This window comes from Haliaeetus albicilla, chromosome 1, assembly GCF_947461875.1.
Source record: "Haliaeetus albicilla chromosome 1, bHalAlb1.1, whole genome shotgun sequence".
Taxonomy (NCBI): Eukaryota; Metazoa; Chordata; class Aves; order Accipitriformes; family Accipitridae; genus Haliaeetus; species Haliaeetus albicilla.
The window spans coordinates 181,926-201,773 of record NC_091483.1 but is presented as its reverse complement, the minus strand read 5'-3'; the positions used below and the strand labels follow the sequence as shown (position 1 = coordinate 201,773).

General features: G+C 37.6%; 1 protein-coding gene across 2 annotated transcripts in view; it reads right to left on the bottom strand.

The window, feature by feature from the left end:
* Window positions 1-3,192: 3,192 nt before the first annotated feature.
* The window catches only part of SCLT1 (sodium channel and clathrin linker 1), a 46,561-nt gene continuing 29,905 nt past the window's right edge, over window positions 3,193-19,848 (bottom strand). For both annotated transcript variants that reach the window (XM_069793308.1, XM_069793375.1), the window contains exons 19-22: window positions 18,648-18,844; window positions 7,475-7,553; window positions 6,304-6,399; window positions 3,193-3,497 (exon numbers count right to left, since the gene is read on the bottom strand). In XM_069793308.1, the coding sequence (XP_069649409.1) occupies window positions 3,435-3,497; window positions 6,304-6,399; window positions 7,475-7,553; window positions 18,648-18,844 (435 nt within the window). In that variant the 3' untranslated portion in view covers window positions 3,193-3,434. The remainder of the gene's footprint in view (window positions 3,498-6,303; window positions 6,400-7,474; window positions 7,554-18,647; window positions 18,845-19,848) is intronic.

The window sequence follows — 19,848 nt, the reverse complement described above, 5'->3', positions numbered from 1 at the left end:
TCCTTGCCAGCAGTGTTTTAGAATTTGCAGTAGTTACTTTGTTTGGGTTTTTAAACACTTCACTGCAATGATCCGAACAACTTTCATGGTTAAAATAAGCATTTAATTTGGATTATTACAAAATGCACACTGTGGTTGCAAGAGAAAGATGTGGTTTGGTTTTGGTTTTGTTTTTTTTTTTTTGGTTAGGAATAGTATAGGGTCTTGCTACTGACAGCTGTGCCTATCCCATCAACAGAAAATGGTATGCTTTTTTCCTTGAGATCCTCAAAGAGATGTTGCTTACCTCAAATAGTTTACATTTGTTGGTATCTGATGTCCTTCCAAAGTCCATAATCTTCATACACGTGTTCCACTGGAAGAAGAACATGAGGTTCTTACCTGTGGATCTTCAAGACAAGACCACTGAATGTACATTCACACTACAAACTGCCTATAGTCAAGCAATGCTGACAGAGAACGTTTGCTGCTCTAGCAGGATCTCTAGGACACAAGGCATGAAGGGCAGAGTAGGTCCTTTCCTCTTGCTTCCTTGAAACTCAAGATATGGAAACATGGAACAGACTTGGAGCAGAGCAGGAACAGGACAAGGTTGTGAAGGCATTTGTCTAGCAATACAGCTTGAAAAACAGCTATGGGTAAATAATGTTTCTCAGATCTGTACTTGTATCACATACATTCCCGTTGTGGGCAGCTGTGAGTGGCACCCCTCAAAAACATATTTCAAAGAATAAAGATTAAAGGATGGCCCTCCTAAGAGATACTAGTACAAGCTCTTCCAGGTGTGAATAGAAGTCCAAAAGAGGTTCTTGCAGCTGCTTTGTAGATATTGCTGACAACAGCCTTTCTGACAGGCACTGCAGGGCTGGGGTTACTGAGTAAGAGTGGGTCAGAGCTGAGTACAGCTTGGTAACCACTGCAGTAGACTATGAAAAAGTTTCTCATATGCAGTGATAGCTGTTTCAAGATCCGGCCTATGCCAGAAGGTGTGTGGGGCCCTTGGGAAGGCCCAAAATGAAACTGTACTACCTTCATAGTCAGATTATCTATCTATCATCTCACCTGTTGAATGGAACTAACTAACTATTCACCTAAAAACTTTACCTAAGTAAAGACAGTCAAGAACAAAGTTTTACTCATTGGGGAGCATTGATATCACACTAGGGAATCTTTAAAACACTCAAAAACTGGTGTTGGGGTGGGAAAGGAAGGTAGGGGAAACAAACACTTTCCAATGGAAGAGTGACAAGAAATAACCTAAGATAGAAACAGATGTAGAATAGCCAAGACAGATGATTGAAAAGCCTGCTGCTCCATTCCATGAAACAATCTAGCATCGTGAGGGAAAGAGCAAAACTTACCTAACCAGCAAGCCTCAGATTTTAATTGCCTCAGCAAGTGCCTTTCCTCTGAAAGTCCAGCTTGGGAGCAGCACGCCAGCAGCCTCCTCTAGACGCCAAACGGAAATGAAAGGAGGTGGTGGCAAGATGATGAGCTTCACTTGACCACATTCCGTTCCGTGGTTCAGACAGATGTGTTTGGTCATTTTTTAGCTGCTCAGAGGATCAGGCAGACAGGAGGGAAGTCTTTTTCTTTCCTGTGTCATCTGCCGTAATTGCTCTGCTGCCCCTTAACTTTACTACTAGGTGCTTTTGTCATCACTGCAGTTCATATTCTGGCAAGTAACCATTACACAAGAGCCACACCATAAGCTGAAATGAATATACCCACAACTAAAAGGGAACCAGGCAGGTGCCCTTCTGTGCCTCAAGGAACAAAAACACAAATACTGTTCCTGCCGTTTTTCAGCCAGGCTTCACTTCACAGCTAGAGCCTCTCTTTAAGAGGTGAATGGGATTAATAGCTCACAGAAAATCTTCCAGGTGGTCTGTCATCATCTCAGATGTGCATTATGCAAATTAAAATAAGGTTCTTGGTACTTACCTCCCTCTGTATCACATACACAGTTGATTGATGAAAGTCTCACTGCAGCAGACGTTTGGAGCTGCTGGACAATGTATCCATGTTGCTTTGAAAAAAATCTTTGAAGTCTTTTTAGCAAAATTGGAGATTGTAATGGATACAGGCATATATCAAACTGAGAAAGCACTAGTAAAGAAGCACGTGTGTGTGTGTGTGTACAACTGTAGAAAATAGTAACTTCCTCTGCGGTAAGCAGAAATTTTTCTTGAGGTTGCATCCATCTTGCAGGCTGTACTTGAACAGCCATGTTTTCAGGAGGTGGCACAAACTCTTACTTTCTCCATGTGGTGATCAACCCAGGTCTGTCCTCTAAAATGCAAATGGGGTGAAGATCCACTGCGACAGACCTATGGGCTTCTTAGTCCAAAACAACAGTTTTCACCAAGCACCGGGTAAGCATTATCCATCAACTGAGGTAGAAGTTACAAACTAGAGCTATACTCTTCACATTTAAGAGGAAGGACAAGAAATTACATCACGTAACTCCAAGATGGGAGCACTTCAAAATCAGTTAACACCTATCCAATGTTTATAATATATGCTGAAAGAGAAAACAGAGTTCAGCTCTAATTTTAGAATTGTATGTATGAAGTTTCTCCACTACCAAAAACATGCACGCAAGAGGATTCCCACATAGTGGCATCTGTAGAATTCAAACACGCTAGTTCAAAATGCATAACAGCTGGATGACTTAACCAGCTTTGTGCAAACTGAAGTAATGGAGAACTGAAATTCCCAGACACATACAAACCGAGAGAGCAGATCAACAGGAAAGCAAGGAACAATTGTAAAACAGTAATCAGGAAGAAAAAGCACAACCGAAGAAAGATTACGGTCCTTTGACATGAGCTGTATGAGTAGCCACAGGAGCATTTTATTTATTAACTGTTTCCCAGGGGCATTGGAACAAACTGAACCGAATTCTTAAAACTGGAAGGCAGTGGAGGCATTTTGCAGCTGTAATGCCTACTATAAAAACAGCAACTATTTGGCATTCATGATTTAATTAGTGTCTTACTACAATTCATAAAAGGTCTTCAAAATGTTCCCAAGTTACTGCACTACAAAGAAAAATTAAAGGTATCGACTGTATGTGAGCAAAGCTGTTCATGAATTTCAATATAATGTTATCTGTTCCCTGTACACAATCTTGTCGTAGTTGGAGCTGGTGTTTAGACCAAAAAAAGACCAATATGCCACAGCACTGTATCAGATTGTTTCATCTGCTACATTAAAGGACTTTAATTACATCATTCTGCAGTCTTCTTCCAGTCTTTACTATGCATGCAGATACAGTATCTTTGTCCACCCCCTTTCTTACCTGAATAAATCAGAAAATGTTTATCTAAGTTTTACAAGCCTTGCCATGGAGTTGACTTTAATGCTCCAATATGAAGTTTCTCCAGCAATCTTCTTATCGTCAACACGGCGTGGATGAACAATTCATATGTTTAAATATTTTCCAGATCCTTCAGGGAAGCAGCTTTTTTCTTCTGTGTAGTTATCAGGCTGAGCTGTAATTAAAAACAAGCAGATAGCTTCTTATAGAATGTTTTTTAAGCTCCCAAGTATCAGCAGAACTTCAATATGGAAGGTGTTGTGAAGGAGAGGGAACAAGCATAGCTAAGTGGGAATTTGGGGTGAACAGTAAAATTCACAACGCACTCTATAGATGACTACTGCTTTTGTCTCATTTCAGATCCCAAAGAATTCATGATGATGAAAGATTAGGTGGCAGGAGTATACTTTAAAGACATCTACATAGAATCCACACATTTTAAGCCTGTGCAAACATTACCCTGTATTTATGTTTCTTCCTGAATTACTATTATTTAATAAATAGCTAAGATTTATAGTCATTGAACTAACCACAAGAAAAATGTAATTTCTAGACTCCCTAATAGTCCAGCTCTAGCCTGTATTGGATTTAATTTTACAAGTAAGCTGGATAATGGAATGAGAATACACAATTAAGTCAAGTCAGAAAGTAGCCCTCAACCTACAGGTTCAGAATACAGAGAAGAGTTACCGTTCTGATTCTGAGGAAGCACACACACAAACATTCAGTCTTCTGAGAGCTAGAAGAGAATGAACACCTTGTTTCTTCAGATTCAGAAGAGCGGATGTTCTTGCAGCAGTACTCCTGGAGACTGCTTTTTCCAGCCTTTAGTGGGAACAGGGCTGGTATGTCTTTTGTGGGGGGGTGGGGTGGGCAGGGAGATGAAGGGGCTTGGCACGAAGTTCTTAAGTCACTACAAAGAAGCCATGCTTGACAGCTGGCAGCACTAACCTCTGCCAAGCCTGAAGATGGCAAGGCAGTTCTGAAGACCAGCAATAAGGTCTGGACAGCAATTTAGCTGCTGGACATCTTACCAAGTCTCTTTGTTACCTTTCAGAGGGCGACTGGTGAGGAACAGTTAATTATTGAAGTTTTCAGGAACAGCAAGACCTCTTCCTATATGGGCACTGATGCCAGGACTTTACTCCCTTGAAAGGTGCTGTGACCATGTTTTTTAAGGGAAGATAGCACCTCAGAAGTATTAGAGCTGCTGAACAGATCCGTAGAAGAAACAGGAGGTAAAAAAAAACCAAACCACTTTTTCAGAGCAAACCTTCACTGGTTGGGTAGACCTTGTCATGACAGAGAGCATTTACAGCCAGGAAACGGGGCTTAGGTTACGATAGCTTGGCAGCTATGCCCCTTTATTCACTGCTGTTGGGAAAAAAATGCCCTTTGTCCTAATTGGACAATTTAGATCAACCAAACATTTCCTCTCTGCAACTCACATGGGATCACCCATGTTAAAAAGCTATTAATTTGCACATGGGTTACCTAAATCACTGTAAAAAATTAGGAGGCAGAAAGACCACCTTTACTTAACAGGAGACAAACTTGAGTAACAAATTTGCTTGGCAAATAAGCGAACCCAGTGTATAAGCCCCCCATGGGATTTGCTTCAAGATGTAGAGCTTGAACAGAATTGAAAAAAGAACGCTGGATGGAAGAAAAAACCTACTGTCCAGCAGAGAAAATACAGAATTCTAGGTAGCATGGGGTTTAGACAAAGCCCCAAGTTTCTCTCTCTGAAGAGAAGAACACCTTTCCTCCCAGTATCCCTAATGTCTAGAAATATTGAATAGTACTGCTCAAAGCTGGAACTGAGTTGTAGGAGAACTGGAGAAAGAAGGCAGCAACAATTCAGCTCATTAAGTGATCACAACGGTGCACAAGGAGGTCTTAGGCATATAAACAGCTCTAACAGACGCACCTTCTCTGCAGTTTTCAGAATCACTGAAACATGTGCTAGGCATGTTTAATACGGTAGCGAGATACATACACCATCCCTTCTTCCCCCCCTTCCCAGGGCCTGGAAAAAAGCAAGTATTTCCTATTCTGTCTGCACAGTTTTCAGTATTTTTGATACTACAGGACTTGGTGTGTCCGTTACATGTAACTGATGCTAACTGCCGTGGGCTGTATTTCTCCTACAATCTTTGGGGACACAGCTACTGGAGGCTACTAATGAAAATGCAGGCGGACAGACAAGAAGTTAACAACTGTGGAAGTCCTCATGACATGGCAGAAGGTACTCAGGGTTGCAACTGGATGAACACTGAGCAGGTCTGCACTATCAATTCTGTCCTGCAACCACTCCACTGCACGCCGTTTCCCCATGCTCTTTGTGCGGCCACACAGTGAATTGGACCAGGGAACTTATTTGGCTGAAAAACCCCACAAACAGAATTCCCACAAATCAGCTACTCTGCCTAGCAGTTTTTGTAAGGCAGTTCTCTAGTCATCAACTCAAGACGTGCTTTGTTTTACATCAAACTCCCCAGGAGACAGGTGTAGGAATCGGCACAAAATTTGCTCTTTATCGTGTGAAGCCACCGTTTGCGACTGCTGCAGGAGGTTACACCAAGCTAAAAAAAGCCTGCTTTATGTAAATAGGAGCTGCAGTTGTTTAAGGAGTTTTTTTACCTCTTTGTTAACTTGCTGCCATTTCTGCAGATGGAAATGATCATATACCTTCATTCACACATTTTGAACCATACAAGTTTAATTTGCATCAAATTTGTTTCCATAAACAAATCTATACTGTCACTTAAGCATCCTGTCAGAAGGTGGCACTTAATTGAATATGCATCAGTTTTGTGATGACGCATCCAAAATACAAGCTTGTTGTTAAAATTATATTAGTGATAATGCACATAAATGATCCCCTCTACCTCAGGAATGATACAAAGTGAGTATTTTTGTTGTATTCAATAGGATTTTTTTAATGCACTTGGGTAACATGTTTTTTGTTAGTTTTGTACCTTTTGAGATGCTGTAGCGGCCCTCTGTTCTGCCTGGCTCAGTCGCCTTTGAAGCCTGTTGATGTATTCTCGATATTCCATCATTAATTTTTCATCCTGTGTAAATGAAATACCTCATTACAAATGCAAAGTTCTTTTTACTGGATCCATGCATACTGTAGCGAAAAAGCTTAAAACAAGGAATTTAAGAAGCAGAACTGTTTGCCACTTAAAATAAGACTGAAGACATACTGCTGACACATTACAGAGAATTTCCAGCTCAAAATTGACATCATATGACTTTTCCAATCAGAGTAATCTGCAGAGGAAGTTTTACTCATTTCACCATCTTGAAGTAAGATGCATAAAACCTGACATTTTAATCCAGGTAATTTAATTTACACAATCTTACAATGTAAGTCAAAGGGGAAAAAGAAAGTACTAGATAACACAAATGAGATGATAATCTTCCTACAGGTTTTTTCTCTTCTCTTCATCAAAAGGGTACATATAAAGTCTTACTTAACTGTCCTTTACTTACAGAAATCTATTCTCACACCAGCCCCATTCTTCTCCTCTAAATAATACAGCACTACAAAAACCAACACAGAAGGACTTATCCTAGATAGAATTGGGTATTATCCCAGATTTATGAGGCTGACAGGATAGCTGTTTTCTAAAGTGGCCATTAATTATTGAACAATGCACATTCCAAAACAGCCCTGCCCTTAATCTTTAATGGATAATGCTTTTATCTATATGCATATATGCACACACAGTGTAAATTCTACTATACACATAGTATGCTGAGAATTTGGTATCTCTGCATATGCTACATTATCCGTAACACAATACCTACTCCTTTTTAGAGGTATGCATGCATACATAGGCATAAGTGACTTCAGAAACATTTCCTGAATTGTCTAAAATTGCTAGATTAGTAACCCTGAAAGACGATCTCTCCTTTACCTTTTCTTGTAATTCGAGAGTAAAGTTAATTTGTCTTCCTGCCATCTGAACATGTCAATCAGCAGAAACAGTGGGGTTTTCCAGTTATGACTGCTCCTGTAAAAAATCCTTACTTTTTTCTAAACCAGCAACGTAAGTCATCTAAATAGGTTTCTGTTAAGATCCTAGTGTGCATGCATCAGGTTGTAACTGCAAGTAGTTGTCATATCAGTCGTTATCTTACCTCAGTTACCTTTTCATTTGCCATTTCCAGCTGAGAAATGAGCTCCTGGCTACGAAGTTTTTGTTGACTCAGCTCACTTCTGTTAATCAGAAGAAAAGATGCTGATTAACACAAACAGTGCATCAGTTATCAGAATATAATTTCATAGGTACTTTCTTGCATTGTAGGGGCTTATAGTGTATTTTTAATTACAGCGTTGCCCTTAAAACATTCATTTCAAAAGCACTACACAGCTAGCACTTCTTTGTGATGTATATTCAAAACTATAATGGCAGAGGAATGAGATGTATTTGTTTGAATCAAGAGGAGTTTATCTGACATTTTATGGGAGTTTTTTTCTGTTTATCGAATCTTATTTTGCAGGCACATTATCAAATATGCTATAAATATAAGCTGCATTTTCACAGTGCATTCAATATTTAGATTAACATTCTAATTTGTGTCTCACAACCAAACTTCAATGTGGACATTTTTGAAGGTGCTTTGAAGTACCTAAAACCAAATCATACTATACTTGCAAGACAGACAGCAATGTAACACTTCATGAGGAAAAGGAAAAAGCCACCGTCTTCAAAATGGTCTTTTTACTTTTATACTGAATGTTTTAGTGATCCTGAATTTGTGTAGTACTGAAGATAAAAAATATTTGGGTTACGGTAGATATCTTTGAGTTGGTGCTCAAAGAAAACAGTTCTTGCCTCCTGTCATCACAAGCCACTGAAAAAGAGGTATGACCAAAGGTGGAAATATCTAAACTTTGGTAATTTAGCCAGAGGAATATGCAAAACTAAATGAGCTGCTCTAACCTTTCACCAGTCTCTACTCCAGAAGCAACAGCCATCACAGAAAATGGTGTGATCAAGATTCTTGCCACCAGTTTCACCTTCTACACTGAGGTTCAAACATGTTTGTGAAGAAGAATTTTCAAATCTATTCGCCCTCCTTTGCCAAGTTGAAAGCATGCTGAAGTGCAACCACCTTCATGAGTATGTAGCACATTGACAATGCTCAGAAAGCTGATACCTAACCTTTAGGTGCTCTGCCTATTACTGAAACTACATGCGCTGTAATGGAAGCTAAAGCCTTTATTCCTTCTGGGGAAAAGGCAGTAAGGTAGGAGACACTTTAACATCAGATCTTTGTCTTAAAAGGCCTCTGCTCTTTTAATGATGGCATTTAGTTCTCAACAATAATTTACCCCTAAAAAACTTTTAAATTTAGTATTTTATAAAATTTTGAATGGAAACTGCTATATGGCACTTGAAATACGAGGTTGCACTCTATCTGTTAACCTACGGTTGATGAGTATACCTGGCTGGTAGTTTCCACTCCCTTGTTGTCAACCAACCCTGTTAACCAGTCCCAGGTAGATACCATAAAAACAGTTCAACGCTTTTTGACTAGCTGCTATAAAAATGAGAGTACATAGGCAGATACTTAAACCATGTTAGACAGTTAAAATGATATATAGATTATACCTGTGTTACCACATGTGAACATTTTTATATAAAATAAGAATTAAAGATGGATTAAAACTGCAGGATCAAGATAACACATTAACACTTAACACCACTATTGCAATTTGTCCTCTGTAACCAATATCAAGCATCAAGATGAAGCATTTTCAATATAGGAGCCCTAATGAACAGCTGTTTTCTGAAAGCTCAGTTTTTATAAACTGTTTTAGTAGCAGAACAGAAATTTTATACAATTCCTGTCCTATCTTTTCATACATACCTTTTTCAAAATAAACTCCCTGGAAAACTATTCAAAGATTACTCCTTACAATGTGTAGACTGCTTATGTTCAACTACACTAGCAAAAAAGGCTTTGAAAATAAATTCTTAAATTCTGACTAACCATCTTTATTGTTATGTCATCTTAGAGGACTATCCACATAGATCAATTTTCTAAATTAAAAATTCTTAGTTACTGAAAACAATCTGTCTCCTATACTTGTACTGAGGTGTGGAATTAGCATTCTTAGCAGCACAGGCCATAAACAAGAGTTTACATGCTCATATACAGCTGTATATCAAGAAATTATTTTTATAATTTGATCACACTGAACATGTATTTAAAGAAAACAGTTTAACCTTGTAAGCATAAGGAAATGTGATGGCTGTTGAGCTAGACAGCTGATTCATTCTGATTGTTAACCCTCCCCCGAACACACATGATGAGATTTTAATATTAAAATTGAGCAGTAACCCCAACTGCTGAATAATCAAATCACTCCCCACCCTGTACTGTCTTTGTTAAGTGAGTGGGAAACAAAAGGTGAGCTTTTAGCATTTTGGCAGACGGGTGATAAATCCGCCAGCTGCAGCAAGTACGTTCTGCAAAGCTCTCATATGACAAATATAGCATGTGCCAGCTGTTTTTTCGGTTGAATTATACTATAATATGCTTCAGTTACTCTTAGTAATTATGAATTTTGTATACTGCCAGTACCTGCAGCTGTCTCTCATCCTGTTAATTTTTTTCTTTAATGAACATCTTAAAATAAGCAGCTATGGCTGCCAAACATTACAGAAGTGCAGCCAAGAATAATGTTTTAGAAATGGAGGAAACTTCTTCATCAGAAGATGCCATGCAATTCACTCAATGTACTACTATACAGGACGGAGAGAGAAGGAGAAGGCAGTCCTGTTCAATGCTTCATACACAGGAACCAAAAAAGGTAATTCTTCAGAGGCAGATTCTTCTCAATTAAAGAAAAGAGAAAACTGAGAGCTCCAAAAACCACACACGGCTACTGATGAGTCAGGGACTCTAACTATGACACAGAAATTTTTCAGAAGCAGAAACTGGAACAAAGACACCCAAAATAGCTGCGATCAGATGACTTAAGCTAAGCAAACTATTTAAATTTAAAAACAATATGGCAAGGATTCCCTTTTTGTAAGTACTGACAACTACAATTCAAGTGAATATTAAAAAAATGAAGCCATTCAGTATAGTTGCTCAAATATAACGGGTTTATGTTACAACAAATATTTTTTATTTTTTTTTCCCAAAATGTTGTATCTTACTACTAGACAATAGTGGCAGATGGTTAAGATTACTAATTTACCAATTTGTTCATACTATATATTAGCATTAAATTTTATTACTTTTTTTATTAGTTAAAGACTTAAGATTTTTAAAGCTCCTCAGATGCATTGTTGCATGGAAGTAACTTCTAAAGTACTCGCCCTCTTTATCATTTAAGCCAACGTTTATAAATTGTCTCAGGTACTGTTTTGTAGATTCAGTTTATATTTCTAAAAAGAGAACTGACTTGTGTATACCTATTACTACCCGTACTCAGGCTCAACGGTACCTTAACTGAGCAATCATCCACATGTCTAACAGGCCAAAGGAATATTCATAGCAAAGTTGAGAGGTCAATTTCCTGTAGAGTTTTCAAGTTACAAGATCTACCTTCTCCCCATCTGCAGTTTTCAAGATTGACTCCACTGAAGGGCATTCTGTGGATAATTCAGTCATTTGGGTGAATATGACACTTCACTTATCAGTGTGGTTCTTGTTCTGATCCCTGGTCCAACCAGAATCATGTTCAACAAAAATGCTCTTGGGTGTTGGCCACTGGTGAGGACTTCGGTAACGGTGTATGTATAACCACTGGTTATCTGCCAAATTCCTTCTCAGTTTACTCCAATTCTTATCTTCATTCTCAGGATTAGAACAGAAAAATCTATGAAAAATACTGATATCCCCATTAGAAGGCATTAACCATCTACTATTACATGTATTACGACTTCTTTTTTATTTATTTGTTTAACCTAGTTACCACAAGTACAGACCAGTCAAGGTGGACTTAACAGAATGAATGAATAATCTGCCCTTATTTTTTAAACTTGCATACAGTCTTTCACTTAATTTTCTTTTAGTAAATGCTGGTAGATCCGATTACCCTGGTTTTGCTTAAATTCTGTTGTCAGAACTTTCTCTCTCACCCCTTCTCGATCTATCCTGTATTCTGTTGTTACTGAAGTTTGTTTCCTTCCAATTTACAGATTTCATAAATATTCCTTTGGTATTGCTGATTTCACTTTCTATCCCTGCTGTCGTTTATTCTTCTCAGCTTAAGTCTGAAGAAATATATAGTTTTATACACAATGCTGTAAGGTAATAAGAACAGTCCTAGCCAGTCTCTTCCCCCAAACATGGCCATAGGAACTGTTTTTCTAGGTTATAGTACTTCAGTGAAAGCAAGAGCCTTTAAAAGGATGTGTATGTATTCCTCATTTCTTTCAAAAGTAAAGTCTTTCAAATGAAGACAAGAAATGTAAAAGAAGCTGGAAGCACTTGGTACCCATTTTTTTTTACCACAGCTGCCAAAGGCAGATCACTCAAGTCCCTTAAAGTTTTGGGACGTTCAAACTGACAGTGATCTTAGAGCTTCCAACTGTAAAGTTGGAATCTACACCCTGTAGATCAGCAGCAACAGCAACAACAACATGGATTGCTTAGATTTGTTATCAAATTCCACATAAATTTGTGGAGAAGTGACACTGCAGATCAAAATAATTTTTTAAACATTAAACTTAATTCCAGTTTGGTTATTTAGGTTACTTACAACAATGCTCCAGATATAGGGGGAGAAAAAAAAAAAAATCAAATAGAAACTCAGGTAAGTGTCAGTTACTAAATTACTACATTAATGAACATATAATGGTTAAATTATTCACCAAGACTTAGAAGCTCTTTTTGGGTTACAAAAAAAATTATCTTTAGAAACAAGTTTGCTAGTTTTAAAGAATTTCTATACTTCTCTTACTATTTTCCATTTAAACCCCTATAAGGAACACAAAAGATGACTTATTGCCTCTCAGAAGTTCACTTCATTCTACTGATTATTCCTGGTCAGAACTGAACTGGTGGTTCAATCCCAGACCCTAGCAGAGATGCAACCGTCAAAAAATGCAAGTCTGCTGAAACACAGCAAGTAACCAAACCAATTCAACTAAAATGAAGTGTTAATACGCATTTCTGTCTCAAAAGCCACATCTGTCCTTTGGTCTTGAGGTGGATTGACCCAGCTGGCAGGTAAGCCCCCACCCAATTGGTCGCTTACTCCCTCCCAGAGGAAAGGGGGAGAGAACTGGAAGGGTACAGGTGTGAAAAAAACTCATGGGTCAAGAGAGACAGTTTAATAAGTGAAGGGGAAAAAAAAAAAAATTGATACAAAACCAACTACTCATCACCAGCCGACCAATGCCCAGCCAGAATCCAAACAACAGCTACTTTGGAAGAACTTCAACCCAGTTTTATTGGTGAACATGACATCACATGGTATGGAACATCCCTTTGGTCAGTTGGGGTCAGCTGTCCTGGCTGTGTCCTCTCCCAACTTCTTGTCCACCTCCAGCCAACTTGCTGGGGCGGCAAAGTGAGAAACAGAGAAGGCCTTGACACTCTATTAGCGCTGTTCAGCAACAGCTAAACCGTTGCGGTGTTATCAACGCTATTTTGGTCATAAATGTAAAACACAGCACCACACACAGGCTGCTATAAAGAAAATTAACTCCATCCCAGCCATACCCAGTACAGGTCTTTAAGAAGCATTAAATTCACCCAATCTTAAAATACAAAATTCCCCCAAACTTAATCTGAGGGTGATGGTTTCTGTATGTGTTTACAAAGAGATACAGATACGAGATTAATTTTTTATGTGTATACACATTCTTAGAGAACCTAAATTCAACAGAAAAGCCCTGGGACAACTCGTCTTTAAATAAATATGAGCGCTACGCCACTTTTTTACAACCTTTAACAGCCATCATTTATTTGCATAACTATTTCATAATTGTAAGTATTTGCTGCCTAAGTTCACTTCAGTAAATGTCATTAGAACTCAAAGTACATCTAAAATGGATGCTTTGTTTCATAGTCTGCCAGCCTAGACATTTTGCAGGTATGAAGAGAATAAACAGTAGTCATGAGCTGTTGGTCATGCTGCCAAGAGAAATGTTTTTATTTGGAAGGATGACCTATGTTGCAAGACGCACTGACCTTCTAAGTTACGTTCAAGACGGACTTTTGGCAGAAGTATATCAAAGCAAAACTGGTTCCTTGCTGTCTTGCAAGGTGAAGATGAGGTTTATTACCAGTCAATCCTTCTGAAAGCGTACATCATCTTAAGATGCTTAAGAGGTGAGAAAACACTTCTCATATATGAAGACTGTAATGTATTTTTATGAAGAAAATGGTGGAATTTAGTCTACAAGTATTCAATGCATTACCTACTGTTTCAGCACTGTTTTTTAATTCCAAGTTCAGTTTTATAGGCAACAATTACATGTTTAACTTGAACTGAGACCCAAATGTCCAAGAAAGCACAGAATAATTTTCAGTGATGCCTGGAAGTATCAACTTATTTATCAACATTTTAATATACAGGTTATTCACTGACCTACTAGATTCTCATGTTATTTAAAAATGATCACTCTGCTCTACTGTTACAGGTTGCAAAATTTACTTTTCCTTAATTTTTTTAAAATTAAAAATCACCTAATGTTCACTGATGTTGCTTCATTTCTTGGAAGTATTTATTTAATGCTTCCTTTATGCATATGGATTACACCTCACAAACAAAACACTGCAGACTTAAATGATGACAAATGAGCAGCACAGAATATGGAAAAGTTAGCAGCAGCTGCTGGGAAGTTAGTAAAGAAGCCAAAATGTTTCAGACACCTTCATATGGAAAATGAAAGTAATGAGGATAGAACTGAAAAACAGCAACAGATCATGAATTTAAGGCAAAGGAATGGGAAACACCTACACTAACAAATGCGACACTGACTCAATGCTTACGAGAGCTGCCCTAACAGCAAACTTCTGGTGAAATGCAATATAAAACGCTTTTATGTAAACTACCTCCCCAGTATACATGGATATGACTTTGTTAGGAAGTTTGTAACTTCCTGAAAAACATTCACTTATAAAGCACATTACTATGCTGTAAGAGTAGTAATTCTTATTAAAAACTAAAATTCAGCTACACATCACCAACACAATCTCTGTCTTTGCTCACATATTTACATGAATCCGATACATCAAACAGTAATGTCATGAAGTGCCAAGGAACGTCTCAGACTGTACTCAAAATATACTAAATAACTGTGATACGCTGCTGAACTTGGAGAGCTCTCTATTTAAATCCCAAAAGGGTATGTTGATATCTTCATCTAAGTTCATAGCCTTGCTGCCCAGTTGAGACAAGATGAAGTTTCTAAGGAAGATACTAAGTTTTCCTTACAAGCTCACAGCTTAACTAACCCTCTCAAAACTACATAAACTTAAAAATCTATGTATATAAGAAAGCTGGCTGAACATCGGCCTTTCACTTGGACCCTGCTATAAGGCTTGGTGATAGCATTTCCTGCATTAGCCTCAAGGGGACTTTCAAACAGAGCCTTTAATTCAGTAGATCCTGCTTGTCCGGTATCAGTCTATTATTTAGTGGTCTTGCCGATACTTCCGTGATAAATGCATTTGCTGCAAAATTATTTTGCTTTTTAAATAATCAGAAACTTTATTTTAGTTCACAACAATGTAAGAAGTGATTTGCCATTTGTACTTGCACTCAAAATACTCAAAATGTTATTGTGATAAGATTAAAACAAATATGATAATTATTCATTTATAATATAAGCAAGGACTTTGCATTGAGTAACTACTACTGTGTAATTCAGGAGCTAATCTTCATACCAACTGCATTCTGGACTATATAGCTAGGTGTCTGGTAAAGCATAAAACGTGAAAAATAAGCTGGTTTTAAATTTTCTAGATAATACTTATAGGTTGTGTTAACAGCCACTTGTCACCGTAATATCAGAGCACCACTGCGCAGATTTAATTATGAAATTCTTTATGTCAGTTTAAATTACAACCTTCTAGCAGAGAACAAACTTGTTTCTATTGCCACCTTCCTTGTTAGGTAAAGCAAACGTCTGATAAAATCTTCTGCTATTAGCTTATACAGTATGTAAAAGCATCACCTATGAAAACATTTTAAAAAGTAACTGACTTTGCTTTTAGACTTGCATCAAAATATCTACTGAAGTCACAGAGAATCACATGGACTTAGTGTAGACTTACAATTTTTAATATAAGATGAACATTTTTTCTATTCTGCTTGTCAGGCAGTATTCTCTGATACACGATGTTAAATTACTGCAGGAGTTTTCCAGATGATGCCACATAGGCAGTCTCTCACATAAACAGAGACATTTTCAAAATTTACTACCTATTTTTCATGCAGATTCACAAAGCAGACTTCCTCTCATGTCTGTTACATTTTCTATGTCAGCATTTTGCTGCAGATAAATAAGGTCTAAAGCTTTTGGTCTGCTATAACAACATTTTAACACTTAACATTAAAGCTTTAAGAAGGAAAGCAGCTGTTTCACAGACAACTTTAATTGTTTTGGAAGTCTGCAATTTTTCCCTTTTAATTGGAAGTTGCTGAACTACATTCAGGATCTGGTTATGAACCTAGATGCTCAACTGTGAGAGTTTTTGTAGTTTCATTTACAGAAAATAAACTACAAGTTTAACAGCTAAAATTTACCTTAGCATGAAACACTACAAAATATTTTTCTTCTCTAGTTACTGCATTTACAAAAGATGTCAAAAAAGTATTAGTAAGACCCAGCTAACTACATACAGTGAAGCTATACCACTGAAACTGTCAGTGAATAAGCACAGCTCCCAGTGTCTCACAGATGTGCTCAACACTGCGATGACTTCTGAAAGAGACTTATTGGCTTTTCAAAGAACTGTTTAGTAATCTCTGCAAAATGCAGTGTATTTTAAGGCAAAACACAGACAGCTTATATCTGGACAGATAAGGTAAAAAACCCGGTACTGCTTACTTAGGAGCGATAAAAATGACCAGAGCGATTATGTAGGACTTGTTTTTCTAGAAGGATTGGCAAAAATGTTATCTCTAATTGGATTTAGAATGATTTTGAACTATCTGAAAAATTTGAACTGAACTAGTTATCATAGGTAACAATCCACTACTACTACAAAGTGTTCTGAACACTCAGAAAAAGAGCACCCGAAAGAATGAAAAGCAGATCAGTGAAGCTGCTAGTAAAACAGAAAGGTCATCAAGAAAAGTTTTATCAATCATTCTTGTTTTTCAAGCAGGATGGAACTCATAGCATTCCTGTATTTGGACAGACAATAGGTACAACTAGTTATGATAGACACTGTGTCACTTTGAAACTAGTTTCATTCCTCTTTAAAGGGAAGCACTACTACACACAAGACTACTGGAGGTCAAGTTCACATACTTCTCTAAAAAAGATGGAAAACCAAGTTGGAGTAGTGGTAGGGAGATTTGTTATAGGCAACATTTTCAGGAAGTTATTTTCCTTGCTCATGTTTAGAAACGTGGATCCTAATTCCGCTCACACCATTGGCATTCTGACAACGAAGAAATGTCAAGTTATGCCTAAAAAATTGTGACTCCAAAAATTGCATAGGATACTGGAAATATTATGGTTCGAGCTGAGAATATGTAAACCATTATAATAATAAAACATGAAAAATCCAAAGATTACTCCAAAGAAAGTAAAAGCTAGAATTCACAGGTTTCCAATTTTAATAGGGCAAAAGCTTTGCTTCCTTGTTAACATGGTAATAAGCAACTTCTAAAATCAGTCTGAGCAAAGAACTATACATGAGTGTATCCTGCGCTTTAAGTGACTAAAGTTAAAGGGTCATTTCAAGTTTCTCAAATTAACAGAGCTGCATGCCCTCAATTTTTCTTCTAAAAACCACTGAATGCACTACCTAAAAGATAATGATATATGCGATGTTATATTCTTCTCTATCCATTTTAATTTTAAAGAAATGAGACTTACGAAATCAGGCTTCCTAGTTTAGAAGTTACTGTGTACCAGCCTGTCAATCTCCTCCAATTTTCACCCAATTTTGAAGAGGAAGAGATCTTGAGGACATAAAGCACCAGCTAGCTGGCTAACCAGAGTGAGTGCGTGAGTGTGTCTGTCAGCTCGCAACTAGCCACAGTTTGGCTGTTACTTGCCAACTAAACACAAGACATGCAAGGAAGCTGAGGTGGAGGAAGGCAATACCAGAAAAGGAAAGCCACTACAAATCCACTGCGCACAGATCAATTCATTTACATTTTAACACTGTGCAATGTGTCCACACAGTGGAAAGGGAAACCAAGATGAATGTAGATGCTCTATCTACTTAATTTCATAAACTGATCAGTGTGGATTCTCAACATTTTTTTAATGGATATTAACATCCAAGTAGAAGCAAACACCATCTACAGCAGCATGCATTTAAAACAAAGATAATTTTGTACAATTTATTTCAGACATAACTTGCAAACGGCTAATTTCTCATTGGGACAGTTCCTTCTCTACTCACTCATTTCCAGTAACACCACCGTCTTCTCTAAACCAGTTGATGTCTGTCTGTATACAGGCTCACAGGCACCATAGGTGCTTGTATTCCCCAGCATCTAGAAATGATATGTAATCTGTGTCTGTTGCGTGAGACGCCCTTGTTATTACACCCTTTCAAAAATGAAAATATTCTTACAGTCTGTGCTGGGAATACGAGCATCAGCTAGTTACCTGGCAACCTGTACGAATTAAGAGCAAAGTAAAGTTTGTATCATATTTTTGCTTAGGGCAATCACACAAGACATTTGTATCCTCATTTATGACAGCAACTGCTCAGAAGAGAACGTAAGATGTGCATCCCAGTAGGTTTTTTCCAGCTTATTTTAGAAGTCTGGAGACTCGCTCCGCAACTGATTTTGTAGTGACTGTTCTGAATAGCTATCAATATAGAGGTTTTCATAATCCAAAGCTAAAATTCTCTAAATTGACCGTGCTATATCTTGAAAGACAAAATTAAAAGTAATATATTCCATTTACTTTTTGTCATTACAAAATTCACACACATCAACATGATGCAAAATTTTTACTTCAGTGCTAACTTCACGAAGGGCATCAAAAGTTCTCTTAGAGCACTCTTCCTTGTTTTGCAGGAAGCACATCATCTAGTCTGCGTGGTTTGCTCTTCATGGTTTTTCACCACAGGTCTACTGTCACGCACCAAACGGGAACTAAAACCGTAACAACTTCCAGAAGAGGAACAAAATTGCACTTACTTTAGCTTACTGATCCTGGCTTCTGTAGTTTCAGTAAGATTTTTTGTTTCTTCTTTCCACCGGTTTGTTGCTTTTTGCTGAGCTACTAACAGCCGTCTAAGTTCAGCAGTAGACTTTTGACTGGTGTCTTCCATTTCCTTAAGTCGAGCTTCATATCCATGTTCTTTCACAGCATGCTCATGCTCCATTGTGCTTATCTAGAAAAAATACAAATCGGGTACAGTCAAGTCTCTCACTTTTTACTTTTTTTTTTTTAAACAACACTTGAGTTAAATTTATAAACATTTGTTAAAAGCATGTAACATACAATAATTAACTTGTAATTCTATGCTCAAAGAGATACATGTTCCCAAAGCCAATTTAAGAAAATAGTACAACTGACAATAAAGGATAATGAGCTGTGTATGCTTATTTTTGTAAATAATCTTTATCCTTCTCCCTTGTGTTTTCTCCACAGAAACACGTTCTTTCTTTTTCATCTAGCTAAAACATGTGAGGAGTTTCTTAACTGCATCTAAAACCCTTTGTACATCAGAGGAAAATGAAAGCAAGCAATAAATCTTAACTGTGACTATAATGGAAGCCTGTCTGATTAAAAATGAGACAGACAAAGATCTGGTACATGCTTTATAACCGCCACCTATCTGTTACAAGACTCTGATCCTTTGTTTTTAAACTATATTTGACCAAAGGGTTCTGGAGTTGGAACAAGATTTCCTGTTTCGTTCAACTGCTTCCTTTATCTTGTGGTGCAACGTGGAAACCGGATTTGAGATGGTCCCCATTCATAACCTGTAAAACTGCTTACTGAAGTTGTCTTCAGTGCTGCAGATTCTCAGATCCCTTTTCAGTATCTTTACACTCCTGGAGTTAAGAGCAGAGAAGCAAGTACCAGCTTTATATGTTTAGAAAGCACATCAAGGATCAAAGCTGTTACTCCCTCCAGAAGCCAAAGGTACCATGAATCTGCTGAGGTTACTATTAATTCATTACCCTACCTGCAGCCTGTTCAGGTGCATTTAATAGAACACGTTCAAAAAGAGCAATCATCCTTCAGCTAATTATCTTGTTTGCAGCTATCCGTACAGTAAAATGTTCTCAGTCCAGAAAATACAGAACCAATGTTTGACAGCCACACTATTAAATTAATTAGATACACACTGCTCTGACAATGTGGTGGACATACAAGTAGAGGAATGCC